The 17921-nt window shown below is 45.7% G+C and overlaps 1 protein-coding gene across 1 annotated transcript in view; it reads left to right on the top strand.

The window, feature by feature from the left end:
• LOC112215839 (semaphorin-3G-like) overlaps positions 1 to 17921 on the top strand; it is a 60759-nt gene that overhangs the window by 23065 nt on the left and 19773 nt on the right. The window contains exons 3-4 of the mRNA XM_042299290.1: positions 4674 to 4736; positions 16553 to 16672. Coding sequence (XP_042155224.1) covers positions 4674 to 4736; positions 16553 to 16672 — 183 coding nt within the window. The remainder of the gene's footprint in view (positions 1 to 4673; positions 4737 to 16552; positions 16673 to 17921) is intronic.

The raw sequence follows: 17921 nt of genomic DNA, 5'->3' as shown, positions 1-17921 counted from the left end.
TATTAAACTCATGTAAATGTGCCACATACTCTCTTTGTGCTTTTGGCGTAAACAGAAATGATTGCAGCTCGATATAGAGCTTTGCTTTCTCGAGGAGTGTTTGTGTATAAAGCGCAAACTTGTTTTATGCTGCGATGAATGTGGTTGATTCTTAAAGGCTCGTTCATTGGTTCCATTGCCTTTGGGTTACATGTTATTTAAGAGCCTGGGGGCTTGTATCTATTCTAGGACTGTCTTGACTGCTGGGTGTGAACTGTTGTTATAAAGGTCGGGTGTAAACCTCTCTGAGTCTGTGGTAAGATGGGATAGTCAATGAGGTTGCCAGATGTGTTTCTACAGAGCCATAGGGCACCTGCCCTTGGGACATAGGCAGGATCAAGACCCTTACAGGAAAAACCACATGAACTTCACATGTGATCACATGATCTTATGGGTTCAATGAAAAAAAAAGTTAAAACATGTGTAAAAGCAACATATGAAACTACACATGAAACTACACGTGAGAACACTATCTCAAGGTGAATTAAACGTGGCAACATGGGGGGGGATGCAACGTTTTGTACGTCAAAAAAGCTCATTCGAAAATGCACATGTAAACTGCAAATGTCCCGTGTTTTTTGTTGTTGTAAGTATAACGCAAATGATCTGGGGGTTTTAAAGTAAGTGGTCCGCCGTTCAGCAAAAATAGTGTACAAAAAGATTTCATCAAAGACAATATCACATACTGACTTTTCCACTATGAGCCCACCTGGGATTGGAACCCACAACCTCTGGAGCTGGGGCATGCTGTTCTTTCTGCTGTGCCACAAAGTCTGTAGGGTCTCTTGACACGTCCATTGCCTATAATAATAATAATCTCTGCACTTAGCAAAAGAGTGCCATCTGGACTTCTGTTTAATAATCAGTTTATCAGACTATTGATTTCATTAACTTATTTCAGTCATTTGAGAGGTTTTCTGTATAGTTGTCTAATGTTGGTGGGGTATAATTATTCTGTTTTAATATGACTCCTTAGAATCAGTGGAAAGGACAATCCTTGCTTTTCAGATAACTTGGCAGAATTAATTAGAAAGAGAAATATCTCTTGGGCTCAAGCTAGACACACAAATGCTCCTGTTGACTGGGCCTCCTTCAGAGCTCTAAGAAACAAATGCACAGGATTGATCAGGAAGTCCAAATCAGATTACTGTTGAAATGCAGTCACAGAGAACCTAAACAACCTAAACAACTTGTTCAGGCCACTTGTCTGCTATTGATTATGGTGACTTGTTGTATATGCATGCAACCTCCTCCATATTACAGAGACTGGACTCTGTCTATCATGCATCCTTGCACTTTATTGCAAATGCCAAATCACTCACCCACCATTGCACATTGTACCAAATGGTAGGTTGGACCTCACTTTATAGGCACAGAGAGATATTTGTATGTGTTCATCTCTGTAGTCTGCTAGGTGGTTGCTACTTAAAGTCCCCAGGACATTCACAGTATTAGGCAAGACTGCCTTCTCTTCTTGTGCACCAGAGGCATGGAATAGTCTACAATCCATGCTCCATCTAGATGTGTTAGTGCCACTGAATTAATTTCAAATATTGATGGGAGACTCTGTTACGGCGGAGTGTAAATGCTTTTTTAGGCTGGATCATGTTGTTGTATTGTTGTATGTTTTAATGATGTAATGTATTGATTGTTGCGGCCTTCTTGGCAAGGTCTCCCTTGAAAAAGAGACTCTGGGTCTCAATGGGATTTTCCTGGTTGAATAAAGGTTATTTTGTATATTTTTTTATGATGAATAAAATAAAAATGAGTGTATTTTGAACAAAGCTGAGATTTACTTTACTTAAGTCTAATGTGTAGAAAAACAGGGTCAATATTTCACTGACACAGGACGCAGGACGTTTGGAATGATGTAAACTAAGAGGCTGTGAGTTCATAGTCCGAGGTGATGACATCTTCCTATGTGAATCCAGGCAATTTGAGGAATGGTGCAGTGTTCAATATCTGATCGCCTGAATCCATTGGTCCAGAGACTATAAAAGGCCTGTTCCGGACAGGCCTTGTTTCAGTTCCAGACAGGCTCGGTAAAAGTGTGATTTATACAAGAGACCCTAATCCTGTCCATAGCCGTCACGCTATAGCAAACTGAGTTACAGAAAAGAACTGTATCAGCCTCTGTCTTCTCTCTTAAAAGATGAATTGCCATCCGTGCACGTGCAAATGTACCTAGGCGCGTGCGTGTGCATGCATGTGAGCAGGGGCACAAAGCGCATGGACACCGATTGCGGCATGCAGGGGAGTCGTGCACGTCACAGAAAGTTACTGCTTGTCTGTGTATCCTGCACATGCCTCTTTCTGAAAAGCAGAGCACGTTTGTTTAAGGAGACACACACAAGGGCTGTTGTTTCAGATTGCCATCTGTGAGTCAGTAATACACAACACAGTATCTGACGGTGCAGCCGAAGTGAGTAAGACATTTAAACGTGTTAACCCTCGCAAGGCTGCAGGCCCAGACGGCATCCCCAGCCGCGCCCTCAGAGCATGCGCAGACCAGCTGGCCGGTGTGTTTACGGACATATTCAATCAATCCCTATACCAGTCTGCTGTTCCCACATGCTTCAAGAGGGCCACCATTGTTCCTGTTCCCAAGAAAGCTAAGGTAACTGAGCTAAACGACTACCGCCCGTAGCACTCACATCCGTCATCATGAAGTGCTTTGAGAGACTAGTCAAGGACCCGCCCTGTGCAACTGGACTTCCTGACGGGCCGCCCCCAGGTGGTGAGGGTAGGCAACAACATCTCCTCCCCGCTGATCCTCAACACTGGGGCCCCACAAGGGTGCGTTCTGAGCCCTCTCCTGTACTCCCTGTTCACCCACGACTGCGTGGCCATGCACGCCTCCAACTCAATCATCAAGTTTGCGGACGACACAACAGTGGTAGGCTTGATTACCAACAACGACGAGACGGCCTACAGGGAGGAGGTGAGGGCCCTCGGAGTGTGGTGTCAGGAAAATAACCTCACACTCAACGTCAACAAAACTAAGGAGATGATTGTGGACTTCAGGAAACAGCAGAGGGAACACCCCCATCCACATCGATGGAACAGTAGTGGAGAGGGTAGCAAGTTTTAAGTTCCTCGGCATACACATCACAGACAAACTGAATTGGTCCACTCACACAGACAGCATCGTGAGGAAGGCGCAGCAGCGCCTCTTCAACCTCAGGAGGCTGAAGAAATTCGGCTTGTCACCAAAAGCACTCACAAACTTCTACAGATGCACAATCGAGAGCATCCTGGCGGGCTGTATCACCGCCTGGTATGGCAACTGCACCGCCCTCAACCGTAAGGCTCTCCAGAGGGTAGTGAGGTCTGCACAATGCATCACCGGGGGCAAACTACCTGCCCTCCAGGACACCTACACCACCCGATGCTACAGGAAGGCCATAAAGATCATCAAGGACATCAACCACCCGAGCCACTGCCTGTTCACCCCGCTGCCATCCAGAAGGCGAGGTCAGTACAGGTGCATCAAAGCTGGGACCGAGAGACTGAAAAACAGCTTCTATCTCAAGGCCATCAGACTGTTAAACAGCCACCACTAACATTGAGTGGCTACTGCCAACACACTGTCAATGACACTGACTCTACTCCAGCCACTTTAATCATGGGAATTGATGGGAAATGATGTAAATATATCACTAGCCACTTTAAACAATGCTACCTTATATAATGTTACTTACCCTACATTGTTCATCTCATATGCATACGTTGATACTGTACTCTATATCATCGACTGCATCCTTATGTAATACATGTATCACTAGCCACTTTAACTATGCCACTTGGTTTACATACTTATCTCATATGTATATACTGTACTCGATATCATCTACTGTATCTTGCCTATGCTGCTCTGTACCATCACTCATTCATATATCCTTATGTACATATTCTTTATCCCCTTACACTGTGTATGACAGTAGTTTTTTTTGGAATTGTTAGTTAGATTACTTGCTCGTTATTACTGCATTGTCGGAACTAGAAGCACAAGCATTTCGCTACTCTCGCATTAACATCTGCTAACCATGTGTATGTGACAAATAAAATTTGATTTGATTTGATTTGATTTGATTTGATTTGCCAATGGCCAAAGAGGGGCTTTCCAAATGCAGGCTTTAAATGAGCTGGAGTTTGATGATATAGAACATACTGTACATTAACCCCAGGACCTGTAAGACAACTCTGTGGTTACAGTTCCATATTAGACCCACCCACATCAATTAGTACTGATTAGCCAGTGGAGGACTGTAAGGGAAGCAAAGAGTTAATGAGATGGACTTGGTTTCATATGTGTTCTAGTAAGTCTTAATTGTATGAACTAGGGGCCAATAATCGTTCTCATGCTCTAATTTCCTGTTGTTATATTGCTGATTTAGGCTGTGTACAATCTTATGTCATTTATCATGTTCTCTCTCTTTCTCTCTCTCTCTCCCTCCCCACCTCTCCCTCTTTCTCTCTCCCCCCTCTCCCCTTCTCTCCCCTTCTCTCCCCTCCTCTCAATCTCTTTTTCTCCCCCCTCTCTCTCTTTCTCTCCCTCCACCTCTCTCTCTCTCTCTCTCTCTCTCTCTCTCTCTCTCTCTCTCTCTCTTTCTATTCCCCATCTCTCTCCGTAGATCTACTGGCCTCCGCTGCCTGGTAACAAAGATGACTGTGTCCAGAGAGGGAAGGATTCTCAGGTGAGTGACGGCTCAGTCAGACCCATCCAACTCTGAGGTGGCCTCTCTACTTCTTGTTTCCCCTAATGATGTCACGTCTGTGGTTTCCACCTGCCTAGCCTATCCACCTGCTCTATCAATCATCTAGAAATCAACGTTCTAGAGTCACCTTCCTGACTGTACTGTACATTCTACAACACCATCTGGATCATGTCCCCAGGAATCTAAACAGCGAATCGACGTCTACGGTCGGCTTGCTGTGTCAACACTCGCGTTTCCTAAATCCTACAAGCTACAACCATTGTCCCATGCTCCATCCCTCCATCCCTCCATCCCTCCAGCCCACCATCTCTGGGCACCGTAAAGTTGTTTAACAGCCCAGTGAATGAGATTTGGAATCTTTCCCTACCGAAGTCGCTGCTTTGATCTGGTGAGCACAATAATAGCCCCGACTACGTGGCTGAGGTGTCCAGAGTCGGGATCCGGCACCATGGACACCAGTAATTCCATCTTTAATGAGCCATCAGAAGACGGCCCTTCACTCCTCAGTCGCCACACAAATGCTGTAAAGACACTTGCGGTTCCATTTTTAATAACTTCTGTCCCCTAAGTCTTGGCTAACGACTGAAAGTGAAACCGCCCCGGCATCTGGTCCGGGTTAGGTGGTTGGGCCTGTAAAACAGGACTAATCGGTCTCTGTGGATGTGGATGGGGGTTGGAAGGGGGTTAAGACCCCCATTGGGCGTCAATGCTGGCCCTACAGGTAATTGTGGAGTTTGAAGTGGCAGGTGAGGAGAGGTATCCAATATCAGCAGTTATTACGCGTTTCCTCCACCCGTCACGGTGAGAAATATCCAGCAGGGGCCGAGGTATGTGAGCCGGTGTCCATAGGGGAGAGGAGCAGTCGCTATGCGCTACGACGCAGGACCTTAAAGTTGGGCCTCCAGAAACTCAATCTAACCTGTGCCAAGGGAGTCGGGGTGCGTATGTGTGTTAAAGCTCCGTTCCATTCCCCTGGAGAAGCGCCCATGCGCCCCAGCAGCGCTCACCTACCACCAGACTCATTCAGTCCACCATTCAAGTGCACTTGGTTCTTGTCCTCTCCATCATTCTGTTAAATAGACAGAGGCCTGGACGTGTGGTGTTGGAGATAACGATAACTAACAAACTTCCCGCACGCGACAGTGTTCCGCACCCCAAAAGCGTAATACTTCCAGGTCAGCTGTAACATGAATACCATTGTAAAGCACAATGTCTCCGCTTTCCAGCTAAATCAATGGCGAGACCTTCATGCTGCCCCGTCTCTGCATGACTGAAGAAGGCAATGGAGCTCCGCCGGGTCTTTTTAAAAATGGCGGGTGGGGATGCAAAAGCTACTGAGTGATAGGGAAATGTCGTGTGTGTGGAAAAGGCTTTTTTCCAACTTATCACCTCTAAAATGGAAATAAAACAGTAGAAGGAGTTTCTATAATGTCTCGTTGCATACCTCTCTGAAGGTTTGAATCAGGTTTTTAGGGCTGCGCTAAAGTTGTCTTCACCAGTAAGCCATGAGTCATGAGTCATGACGCGGAAAATGAACTATTGATTGGATTAACCATTGATGAACTCGCGAGTAATTCACTTTACAGTCACCATTACACTCGCCTTTGATCATTTCTTGTTTTTTTGATCTGCGAGAGAAGCACTAAAGAGGCTGTACGGCACACAATGAGTTTCACGTTACGTCGGGCGCGTCAGTTTTTTCAACTTTTCTCCAATACTATTGGTCCATTGCCATGCCAATCAATGCATGAATAGAAACGTGGTTTACGCCCTGGATCTTGATACCAACACAGTCGCTACAGTCCCATTCGTTTTCATTGGAATGCCGCGGTTTACGCAAAATGTCTTCGCTACCGTGACATTGTTTGTCAGAGAGGTGGAGGGGCCCATGTGTCTAGCGTCACTCTCTCTGTGGACGGCAGAGGTCCGTGTGTTCTCCTGTGGAAACATGATAGCATTAGGGAGTGTGACCATGGTAATGACTTCTGGCCCTTTGGACCCATGAGGCCACACGGGGTGTGTGTGTTTACGGGCCTTTTTGAGTGTGTGTACGCCATAGCATCACCATTCACCCTGGGATGGATTAACAGTGACTGCATCGACAGGGCCGAGAGGTGGAGGTGACGGAGGTGTGTGTGTGTGTGTGTGTGTGTGTGTGTGTGTGTGTGTACAGGGTCACATCTGTAACACTTCACACCTCAAGTTCCTCCCAACCGGAATACAACCCCTCCACCGCCACCACGGTGCCCTCTGAGACTAGGGGCTCCATGAGAAAGGCTCTCAGGTCTGTGTTGCTTACCCTCTGCGAGAGGGCGTGGTGGTCCCCTGTTTTGAGGGCTGTGCACAATATTCAGTGGACAGGCCCAGTTGTGTCTCTGTCTGTGGACTCAGAGGATGGTTATTGATCGGGCACACTCTCTGTCCCTCTTCTCTACCTGACAAAGGCTCAGACATGCACAGACACAAAACCCAGTGTCAGAAGTCAAAAGGGTAAAAAGTCAAGTCAGGGCGTGAATGGGTTTGATCGGTGGAAATGGCCTTGAGTGTGTTCTTGGCAGAGACAACGGCTTGGTTCACAATTACTGTGGACTGGTTAAGCCAATGGATACAGGGACATGTGAGTGTGTATGGAGCAGGTCATCTGCACAGCTGGACACTAAAATGTGTGTGTTTGTGTGTGTTCTGAATGCCCTCCCTCCCTCCCTCCCTCCCTCCCTCCCTCCCTCCCTCCCTCCCTCCCTCCCTCCCTCCCTCCCTCCCTCCCTCCCTCCCTCCCTCCCTGCCTCCCTCCCTCCCTCCCTCCCTCCCTCAAGAGGTGTTGGACAGGGAGACCTCCCATTAAACAAAAACAGTGGAGCGAAGCAGACGCTGGCACTGACTGGACAGCTTGGCTGGTTTGAACAGCTAGCCTGTTGTGTAAAGCTGGACCATGATGTGTTCCTATTGTTGAACCCATTAACCGCTCTGCTACAGTGACCTCTCAATGGAGAACGCTGCAGGGCTACTAGGCTGCTAGGCTGGTGGTCGGAATCTGTCTTTGTCTCCTTCGTAATACCATTATATATAGCTCACAGCCTTATATACGGTGCTTAATTTGAGCGTCCCAGCGGAACAGGATCCAGGCACCTCTCAGTTTTGGACTGTTTCATTCTTTGCCTACCTCTGGTGACATGGGGGAGAAAAGGTCATCGTTTGCTGTGTAAACATGTGAATAAAAGCGATCAGAGTTCATTCGAGTTGCCTACTCGGCAATTCTCCAGTCCCCTCACAAAAACGTAGCTTATGTGAAAATGGATATTTTCAGCCCATGCCTGATATTCTAAGAATTGATTCGGGTTGGGCCGGCCCGGGTTTATGGTTTGCGCAAACACTGTAGCCTAGAGACCAACGCGTGGCTGTGGTGAGAGAGAGAAGAGCCTCTATCTCTAACAGGACTAGAATGCCATTCACTTCCTATGATCTCTCTCTCCCTCTCTGCTCTGATAGACCTCAGCCTGCAGCTCTCACCTCTTCAGAGTTGCACTTCATCATTTATTTCCTTATACTATCACAGCTGTGTTGGAGTGGTGCTGGAGGTGCCACAGCACCACTGATCAATTGAACTGCTTTTGCCAATAGTTCTAGAATTACCGCTGTCTGTTCAGAAAGAAATGAAATCATTCAGAATACTACACCAAGATTAGGCCTACAGTTTAGCCACGGAGGATCAATAGCCATATTTTTTTTATATAGCCTAACTGTGGATTGTGTGTAGCCCAATCAAGGCATAGCCTACAGTCGGAAAACAAATCTGTCAGCAAACAGAACCTAGCCAAAACAGGCCTTTCGCAATATTTCAAATCAAATCGGGGAAAACAAATGGCTCTCGCTGAAAAGAGAAGAATCTAATCTGTCTGTAGGCTACCAAAATATTTGATCAAATTCCAAATAGGCCTATTGAGCAAACAGCACTGTTTTACAAGGTAAAACAAGCGAGAGATAGGCTTTTGGTGTGAGTGCATCACCGGTGAGTGAGCTGCGAGTCATTGGGTGAGTCAGTGAAACTGGAAAGCTTGTTTAGACTGTAATTTCCTCTTCCTATTGTACAGTATGTGTTTCTCCGGACTCCTAGACTATTGACGGATTCAAGACGAGGTCGTTTTTATTGATCTCAGTTTGTCAGTGTAAAAGTATCCTGTCTTTTATATCATTTTTGTGCGGTATTAAAAAATACTCTCCTAAAGTCTCCAGCCGTGAAATTATGTAGAATTGCATGAAATGGGTTTATATGGTTCCCACTTCTGCTAGAGTCTCTAATCTATCGCTCTATCCCGTTATGCAAATGCGAGGCTATGCAGGCTATGAAGGTGATTTTGCATGCGTTCCGGTACCTAAGAGTGCCCCAGGTCACCCCCCTCTCACAGTTGACTTTCTCTTCCGAAACCTCCCGATTAATAAATTAAGCACTGCTTATACAGTATGTGTTTGTGGCTTGGAGCTGTAGGATGTGCATACTACTACCTTCCATTGACTGTGGGGGGATGGAGGATGAGGATGGGAGTTAGAGGCATGTGGGTGTGTGTGTGTGTGTGTGTGTGTGTGTGTGTGTGTGTGTGTGTGTGTGTGTGTGTGTGTGTGTGTGTGTGTGTGTGTGTGTGTGTGTGTGTGTGTGTGTGTGTGTGTGTGTGTGTGTGTGTGTGTGTGTGTGTGTGTGTGTGTGTGTGTGTGTGTGTGCAAGTATTTAATTAACTGGCTAATGGAGGGGAAGTGGCTGTCTAATGGTGCTGTGTGACCCCGCTAGTTGACCCCTGACTAACACCTAAAGTGTTTGCTTTATGATGGCCTTCCTCACAGGTCGCAACCCCATGACCCCTAATTTCATTAACCCTCCCCAGCAGACACATATGTCCCATTTTTGTATTTTATTTTTATTTAACCTTTATTTAACTAGGCAAGTCAGTTAAGAACATACTCTTGTTTACAATGACGGCCTACCAAAAGGCAAAAGGCCTCCTGCCGGGAAGGGGGCTGGGATAAAATACATTAAAAAAAATATAAAGGACAAAACACACATCACGACAAGAGAGACACCACAACACTACATAAAGAGAGACATAAGACAATAACATAGCATGGCAGCAAAACATGACAACACAGCATGGTAGCAACACAACATGACAGCAACATGGTAGCATCACAACATGGCAGCAGCACAACATGGTAGCAGCACAAAACATGGTACAAACATTATTGGGCACAGACAACAGCACAAAGGGCAAGAAGGTAGAGACAACAATACATCACACAAAGCAGCCACAACTGTCAGTAAGAGTGTCCATGATTGAGTCTTTGAATGAAGAGATTTAGAAAAAACTGTCCAGTTTGAGTGTTTGTCGCAGCTCGTTCCAGTCGCTAGCTGCAGTGAACTGAAAAGTGGAGCGACCAGGGATGTGTGTGCTTTGGGGACTTTTAACAGAATGTGACTGGCAGAACGGGTGTTGTATGTGGAGGATGAGGGCAGCAGTACATATCTCAGATAAGGGGGGAGTGAGGCCTAAGAGGGTTTTATAAATAAGCATTAACCAGTGGGCCGGGTATACAAAGGTGACCAGTTTACAGAGGAGTATAGAGTGCAGTGATCTATAAGGAGCATTGGTGGCAAATCTGATGGCTGAATGGTAAAGAACATCTAGCCGCTCAAGAGCACCCTTACCTGCCGATTTATAAATTACGTCTCTGTAATCTAGCATGGGTAGGATGGTCATCTGAATCAGGGTTAGTTTGGCAGATGGGGTGAAAGAGGAGCGATTACGATAGAGGAAACCAAGTCTAGATTTAACCTTAGCCTGCATCTTTGATATGTGCTGAGAGAAGGACAGTATACCTTCTAGCCATACTCCCAAGTACTTGTATGAGGTGAGTACCTCAAGCTCTAAACCCTCAGAGGTAGTAATCACACCTGTGGGGAGAGGGGCATTCTTCTTATCAAACCACATGACCATTGTTTTGGAGGTGTACAGAACAAGGTTAAGGGCAGAGAAAGCTTGTTGGACACTAAGAAAGCTTTGTTGTTAAACACAAAATCCGGGGAGGGGCCAGCCGAGTATAAGACTGTATCGTCTGTATATAAATGGATGACAGAGCTTCCTACTGCCTGAGCTATGTTGTTGATATAATTTAGAAGAGCGTGGAGCCAAGGATCGAGCCTTGGGGTACTCCCTTGGTGACAGGCAGTGGTTGAGACAGCAGATTTTATGACTTTATACAGTGCACTCTTTGAGAGAGGTAGTTAGCAAACCAGGCCAAAGACCCCTCAGAGACACCAATACTCCTTTGCCGACCCACGAGAATGGAATGGTCTATCAAAAGCTTTGGCCAAGTCAATAAAAATAGCAGCACAACATTGCTTAGAATCAAGGGCAATGGTGATACCCTTGAGGACCTTTAAGATTACAGTGACACATCCATAACCTGGGTGGAAACCAGATTGCATACCAGAGAGAATACTATAGACATCAAGAAAGCCAGTCAGTTGATTATTGACAAGTTTTTCCAACACTTTTGATAAACAGGTCAAAATAAAAATTGGCCTATAACAGTTAGGATCAGCTTGATCTCCTTCTTTAAATAAAGGACGCACCGTGGTTGCCTTCCAAGAAATGGGAACCTCCCCAGAGAGGAGAGACAGGTTAAAAAGGTCAGAAATAGGCTTGGCGATGATAGTAGAAGCAACCTTAAAGAAGAAATTGTCTAAACCATCTGACCCAGATGTTTTTGGGGGTAAAATTTAAGGAGCTTCTTTAGCACCTCGGACTCAGTGATCGCTTGCAGGGAGAAACTTTGTAGCGGGGCAGGGGGAAAAGAGGGAGGAGCATCGGGGCTAGTCGCATTAGAAGGGGTAGGAGATAAAGAAATGTTGGATGGGCAAGGAGGCATGGCTGAGTCAAATAGGAATCCTGACTTATTGAAGTGGTGATTAAAGAACTCAGCCATGTGCTCCTGGTCAGTAACAACCATATCACCAACATTAAGGGACATGGGCAGCTGTGAGCTTCTTGGGGTTAGACCCACAGAAAGAAAACTGCTCCTTAAAGAAACTAACTTTGGCCTTCCGGATAGCCTGAGTGCACTTATTTCTCATTTTCCTGAACGAGAGCCAGTCAGCCTGAGTATGCGTGTGCCGAGCCTTTCGCCAAATGGAATTCTTGAGGTGGAGTAACTCTCCAATATCACGGTCGGACCATGGGCTGAACCCGTTTTTAATTCTAATTTTTCTTTATGGGGACATGTTTGTTAATCTTGAAACGAGCAATCCCGTATCCGGGATCGTAATTATAGCCTCAAGCTCATTACCATAACGCAACGTTAACTATTCATGAAAATCGCAAATGAAATGAAATAAATATATTGGCTTTCAAGCTTAGCCTTTTGTTAACAACACTGTCATCTCAGATTTTCAAAATATGCTTTTCAACCATAGCAAAACAAGCATTTGTGTAAGAGTATTGATAACTAGCATAGCATTAAGCCTAGCATTCAGCCTAGCATTCAGCAGGCAACATTTTCACAAAAACAAGAAAAGCATTAAAATAAAATCATTTACCTTTGAAGAACTTCAGATGTTTTCAATGAGGAGACTCTCAGTTAGATAGCAAATGTTCAGTTTTTCCAAAAATATTATTTGTGTAGGAGAAATCGCTCCATTTTGTTCATCACGTTTGGCTAAGAAAAAAAAACGAAAATTCAGTCATCAAAACGCCAAACTTTTTTCCAAATTAACTCCATAATATCGACAGAAACATGGCAAACGTTGTTTAGAATCAATCCTCAAGGTGTTTTTCACATATCTATTCGATGATATATCATTCATGGAAGTTTGGTTTCTCCTCTGAATCACATGGAAAAATACATGCAGCTGGAGATTACGCACCAATTTCGACGGAGGACACCAGGCGGACACCTGGTAAATGTAGTCTCTTATGGTCAATCTTCCAATGATATGCCTACAAATACGTCACAATGCTGCAGACACCTTGGGGAAATGACAGAAAGTGTAGGCTCGTTCCTGGCGCATTCACAGCCATATAAGGAGACATTGGAACACAGCGCCTCAAAAATCTGGCTCACTTCCTGTTTGAAGTTTCATCTTGGTTTCGCCTGTAGCATTAGTTCTGTGGCACTCACAGACAATATCTTTGCAGTTTTGGAAACGTCAGAGTGTTTTCTTTCCAAAGCTGTCAATTATATGCATAGTCGAGCATCTTTTCGTGACAAAATATCTTGTTTAAAACAGGAACGTTTTTTTATCCATAAATTAAAAGAGCGCCCCCTATATCCAAGAAGTTAACAATACAACTAAAAATATCAAAAAAGAAGGACCAAGCGTCTTCAACAGAGGGGATCAAGCTGATTCTATACCAATTTACAGAGGTCAGGTCATGGAAGGAAGGTTTGCTCAAGTTTTTTAGCAAGTGTCTATGACAAATCAGGACAGGTCGTGTCACTGAACAGCCATTACGAACACAGACTGTAAAATAGTGTTCACTAAGGTCATTCCAGAAAACACCAGACTGATACCTATCAGGATTATTTGTGAAGATAACATCAAGGAGAGTAGCCTTTTCTGGGTGTTTGGAATCATACCTTGTGGGATTGGTAATAATCTGAGAAAGATTTAGGGAGTCCCATTGCTTTAAGACTTGGTCAGGTGGTTTAAGCATGTCCCAGTTTACGTTACCTAGCAGGACAAATTCAGACTTAGTTTAAGGGGCCAGTAGAGACCTTAGGGCAGGTAGGGTGTAGGCCGGTGCGTCTGGAGGATGATAACACCCAGCAACAGTCAACAAAGAGCTATTTGAAAGTTGAATGCTTTAAACCAGCAAATCAAAATGTTTAGGGACAGACTTGGTGGAGACAACCGAGTACTGAAGTTGTATCTTGTTAAAGGTTGCTACTCCACCACCTTTGGAAGATCTGTCTTGCCGAAAAAGTTTATAACCAGAAAAGTTAACATCGGTGTTCAAAACACTCTTCCTTAACCATGGCTCAGTAATGACCAAAACATCTGGATTGGAGCTGTGAATCCCCCATAGCCCCTCCCACAGCAGGAAGTAACCAGCTAATCACAAAGCAGGGACAACAGTGCTGTGGGTTTGGGAGAATTGTTAGTCCAAGTGGGTGGGAGATAGATTTTAACATTTGAATCATTGTTGGATACTTTTGAAGAACTTTGTGAGACTCAGAAACTTCATGCACGAGGGAGCTGGAAATTCAGCTTGGTGCCATTTGGCAAAGTGCCCTGGCATTATCCAGCACTGCCACAGAAAATTATTTAACCTTTACTTAACTAGGCAAGTCAGTTAAGAACAAATTCTTATTTACAATGACGTCTACACAGGCCAAACCCGGATGACGCTGGGCCAATTGTGCACCGCCCTATGGGACTCCTAATCACAGCCGGTTGTGATACAGCCTGGATTCGAACCAGGGTGTCTGAGCTGCAGTGCCTTAGACCGCTGCACCACTCGGGGGTACAGCCTTACTGACATGGGTACAATCGTGGAAGTGACTTATTTATCTACAAACCAATAAGCAACTGTCACCCCAGTCCTCTGATTCCCAAGACACATTCCCAAGACCGACACTGTGGATCGCTCCAGGCTTAGAGTATGTCTGAGCTTACTGGCATCAAACTACTGCTGGGCTACAGCACACAAAGGCACGTTTTTTTCAACTCAACTTTAGGAGTCGAGCACGTCTGATTGTGCGCACGTCTAAGCTGGTATCTCAGGGCCTGTGTGGGAATCTGGTGTAGCCGTGGTTACCGTCGTGTGTGTCCATCTCAGTTATCAATGTTCACATCCCTTGAGCTGTCATCTGGCCCTCTTCTTTATGAGGCTCCAGCTGTGTGGACCATGGAGACTTGGACAGACTGAGAAATCCTGCTGTTTCCAAAACAGCTTTGAAATGCCTCTGTGTGTGTGTGTGTGTGTGTGTGTGTGTGTGTGTGTGTGTGTGTGTGTGTGTGTGTGTGTGTGTGTGTGTGTGTGTGTGTGTGTGTGTGTGTGTGTGTGTGTGTGTGTGTGTGTGTGTGTCTCTGTGCACGCCTGTGTGTGTGTGTGTGTCCTGTCCTTAACTACGTGTTCCTGTCCTTAACTACATATGAGGACACCGAGGTCCGGACCAATACGTACATACATATTTTTTTAAATGTAGGGACTCAGTTGGGGTCTCAACTTACTGTTGATACAATAATAATACGAGGTAATACGACAAGGTACCATTTCAAAACGTATTTTTGTGCATCGGCAATTTTCCTCTTGTTATATGCCACTCACTGACAGTCAGTCAATTAGCCCGTGTCAGTAAAACATTTTTAGATTGGTAGATTAGTCTAGTCAGCTATCTACACTTATAGTTATCATGGACAAATCCCTCTGTACATATTAAATTCTAGGTTTTAGTCCCGGTGCTGAGTTAATATGAGTTCATGTGTAGCGGCTAATTGTATAGCTTAAATAGGCTATGTGTTTTTAGATCGACTGAGGTGAATGGAGCTAGAGCAACCAATGTGATAATGGCTGGGGACATTTTTACTCGTTTTTCCTGTTCTCTAAATAGCATTTTTTTTAGTTGTCCGGACCTCACTAAAACTCAGACCCTGGTTACGGCTCTGTGAGTGTATTTCCATCAGCGATGGTCTTTATTTCCTGTCAGTGTTAACAGCGCAGACTGCTTTCCAGTCACCGTATGCTGTTTACACTGAAAACAGCTCTTCAAAGACGGCTCCCTCGCTCAGTATAAACATCTTAATCCTGATGGTATTACCCTACCACCCCGCCTGTCTGTTACACACTCAATATTATGTGCTAATAATTGTCTAACTCATTATTAAACAATATACAGTTATAATAGTAGCCAAATGGGAAGGCATTCACCCAATGGAGAACACGCTGAATGTGTGTAGTGTTGTTTATGTGGAATACACCATACGCGCGAACACAGCACCCATCTTGTTGGAGTTGGAGAAGCCTCTCTGTAATGAGCAATAGAAATTATTTGGCTCCTGTCTCTGAGATGGCGTGTTCCAATCCTTATGTGGCTCTTCTCAAGTACTTCAGGAAGCAATCACAGCAGGCTTGACTGGCCGGCAGTCTTCGAGAGAAACGCACACACACACACACGCACGCATGCACGCGCACACACGCGCGCACACACTCTGTGGCTTAAGCGGACGAGTTTGACCCTGTTACCCTAGGGCAGTGACACTCTTGGCTGGTTTCCTGTTCGTCACCGTGACACCCCTCCTCAGCTCCTATTGTGATTCGGCAAGAACAGGATACAGCTGTGCCCTACTCTTCCTGTGGGGCTCTATAATTCTCTCTTTCTCTCTCGCATCCCTCTTTCTCTCATCCCATTCGCACTCTTGCACTCTCTCTCCAGATCTCTAGTTTCCTCTGTCTCTCTCTACAATCCCTCTCTTATTCTCACTCTCTTTTCTCTTCTCTCTCCCCTCTCCCCTCTCCTCCTCCTCTCTCTCTTCTCTCTCTTCTCGCTGATCTCTCCCTGTGGCTCTGTCTTTGGCTGTGGGAAAGATCTGAAAAGCCCAGTGTTTGTTGAAGTTTATTGTATTTCACCTTTTCAACTCTTGTTCACAGCCCTTATTGCTAATATGTGGAATCAATGGTCTTTGTTCAAATAAAAATGGGTTGTTCTATGCAAACCCCTCAAGTAAAATTGTCCGAAATTGGATGACAGTTTAATGTTGTACTATGTATTTCGATTGATTTAACCTGTGTGTGTGTGTGTGTTCACAGACGGAGTGTGGCAACTTTGTGCGCCTGCTGCAGCCCTATAACCGCACCCACCTGCTGGCCTGTGGTACGGGTGCCTTCCAGCCCATGTGTGCCTACGTGTACGTGGGCCACCGTGGAGAGGTAAGACCACACTGCATAACACACACAAACACACACACACACACACATGCACGCACACACACACACAGGCTTTGATGGATGAGTTGACTGGGTATCAGTCACCCTGGTTTTGCTCTGCATACTCTCTCCTTCAGCGGCCGGTATTCAGATGAGGCTGACTGGTCTGTGTTAGCAAACTCTGACCTTATGCTGATGTGACTCCCGTTGACTCCCGTTGACTCCCATTAACTTGGCTGCTTCTTCCTACTCACCGTATTGTAGACCTGGCATATTGTGCCCGTGGCAGCGCCAACTACTCTGTCCGTTTCTCCATATATTTGACAGCATTTAATACCTTATACTGTCTAATTGTGCCCAGTCTATGAACACAGTGGTGTCTTTATCACGGTCTCTTTCCCTCTCACTCTCTCTCTCTCACTCTCTCTCTCTCTGTCTAACTCTCTCTCAGTCTAACTCTCCCCCTCTCTCTCTCTCTCTGTCTAACTCTCTCTCTCTCTCTCAGTCTAACTCTTTATCTCTATCTCTCTCTCTCGGCATCATCTCAGTCTCTCTCCCTCCCTTACACAGAAAGAGACTGCAGGCTGTAGCCCTCAGCAACGTTCAGTACTCTGGCTCCAGGCTCAGGGCTCCAAGCTGTGGACTCAGGGGCCCAGGGTTGTGCTCCAGAATGCAGCTGCCCTGTGGGGCCCCTGCCGCCCTGGTGTGAGGCCCTGTGTAAAGGGCCTGTATGTGGTGAAAGGACCCATTTAAAGCAGGACGCTAGCTAGATCTCCCTCCACAGGGCCCACAGAGCTGCAGACAGTGCCTGTGTACCTCACCCAGCAGGAGGGGGTCAGACTGGAGGGTTGGTGAGGGGGCCAGCTATTGAAGTTGGGGGAAGGAGGTTGTGACACCAACAATGTGTGATATGAGGCAAGGAGGGTATAGCTATAGGCAGGGATTGGAAGAGTGGTCTCTGTGGTGGTCATATTCAGTGTGTGTGTGTGTGTGTGTGTGTGTGTGTGTGTGTGTGTGTGTGTGTGTGTGTGTGTGTGTGTGTGTGTGTGTGTGTGTGTGTGTGTGTGTTGGCTATGTTGGTAGTTAGGGTGGGGGCTGCTGGGTTAATAGTAGGGAGGGTTGTGTGTTCTGCCATGTTGGCCCTCTCTCCACATTCATCATCCTCGTTGCGGTTTGGGTCTTTTGGTTTATGACACTCCATAAAAAATTATCTAGGTCTTAGTTACTGCCTCTGACAAGTTCACAATGACAC

This window comes from Oncorhynchus tshawytscha, linkage group LG16 (assembly GCF_018296145.1).
Source record: "Oncorhynchus tshawytscha isolate Ot180627B linkage group LG16, Otsh_v2.0, whole genome shotgun sequence".
Classification (NCBI taxonomy): Eukaryota; Metazoa; Chordata; class Actinopteri; order Salmoniformes; family Salmonidae; genus Oncorhynchus; species Oncorhynchus tshawytscha.
Note: the sequence above shows the minus strand (reverse complement) of the source record. Positions and strands in the feature narration are given on the sequence as shown.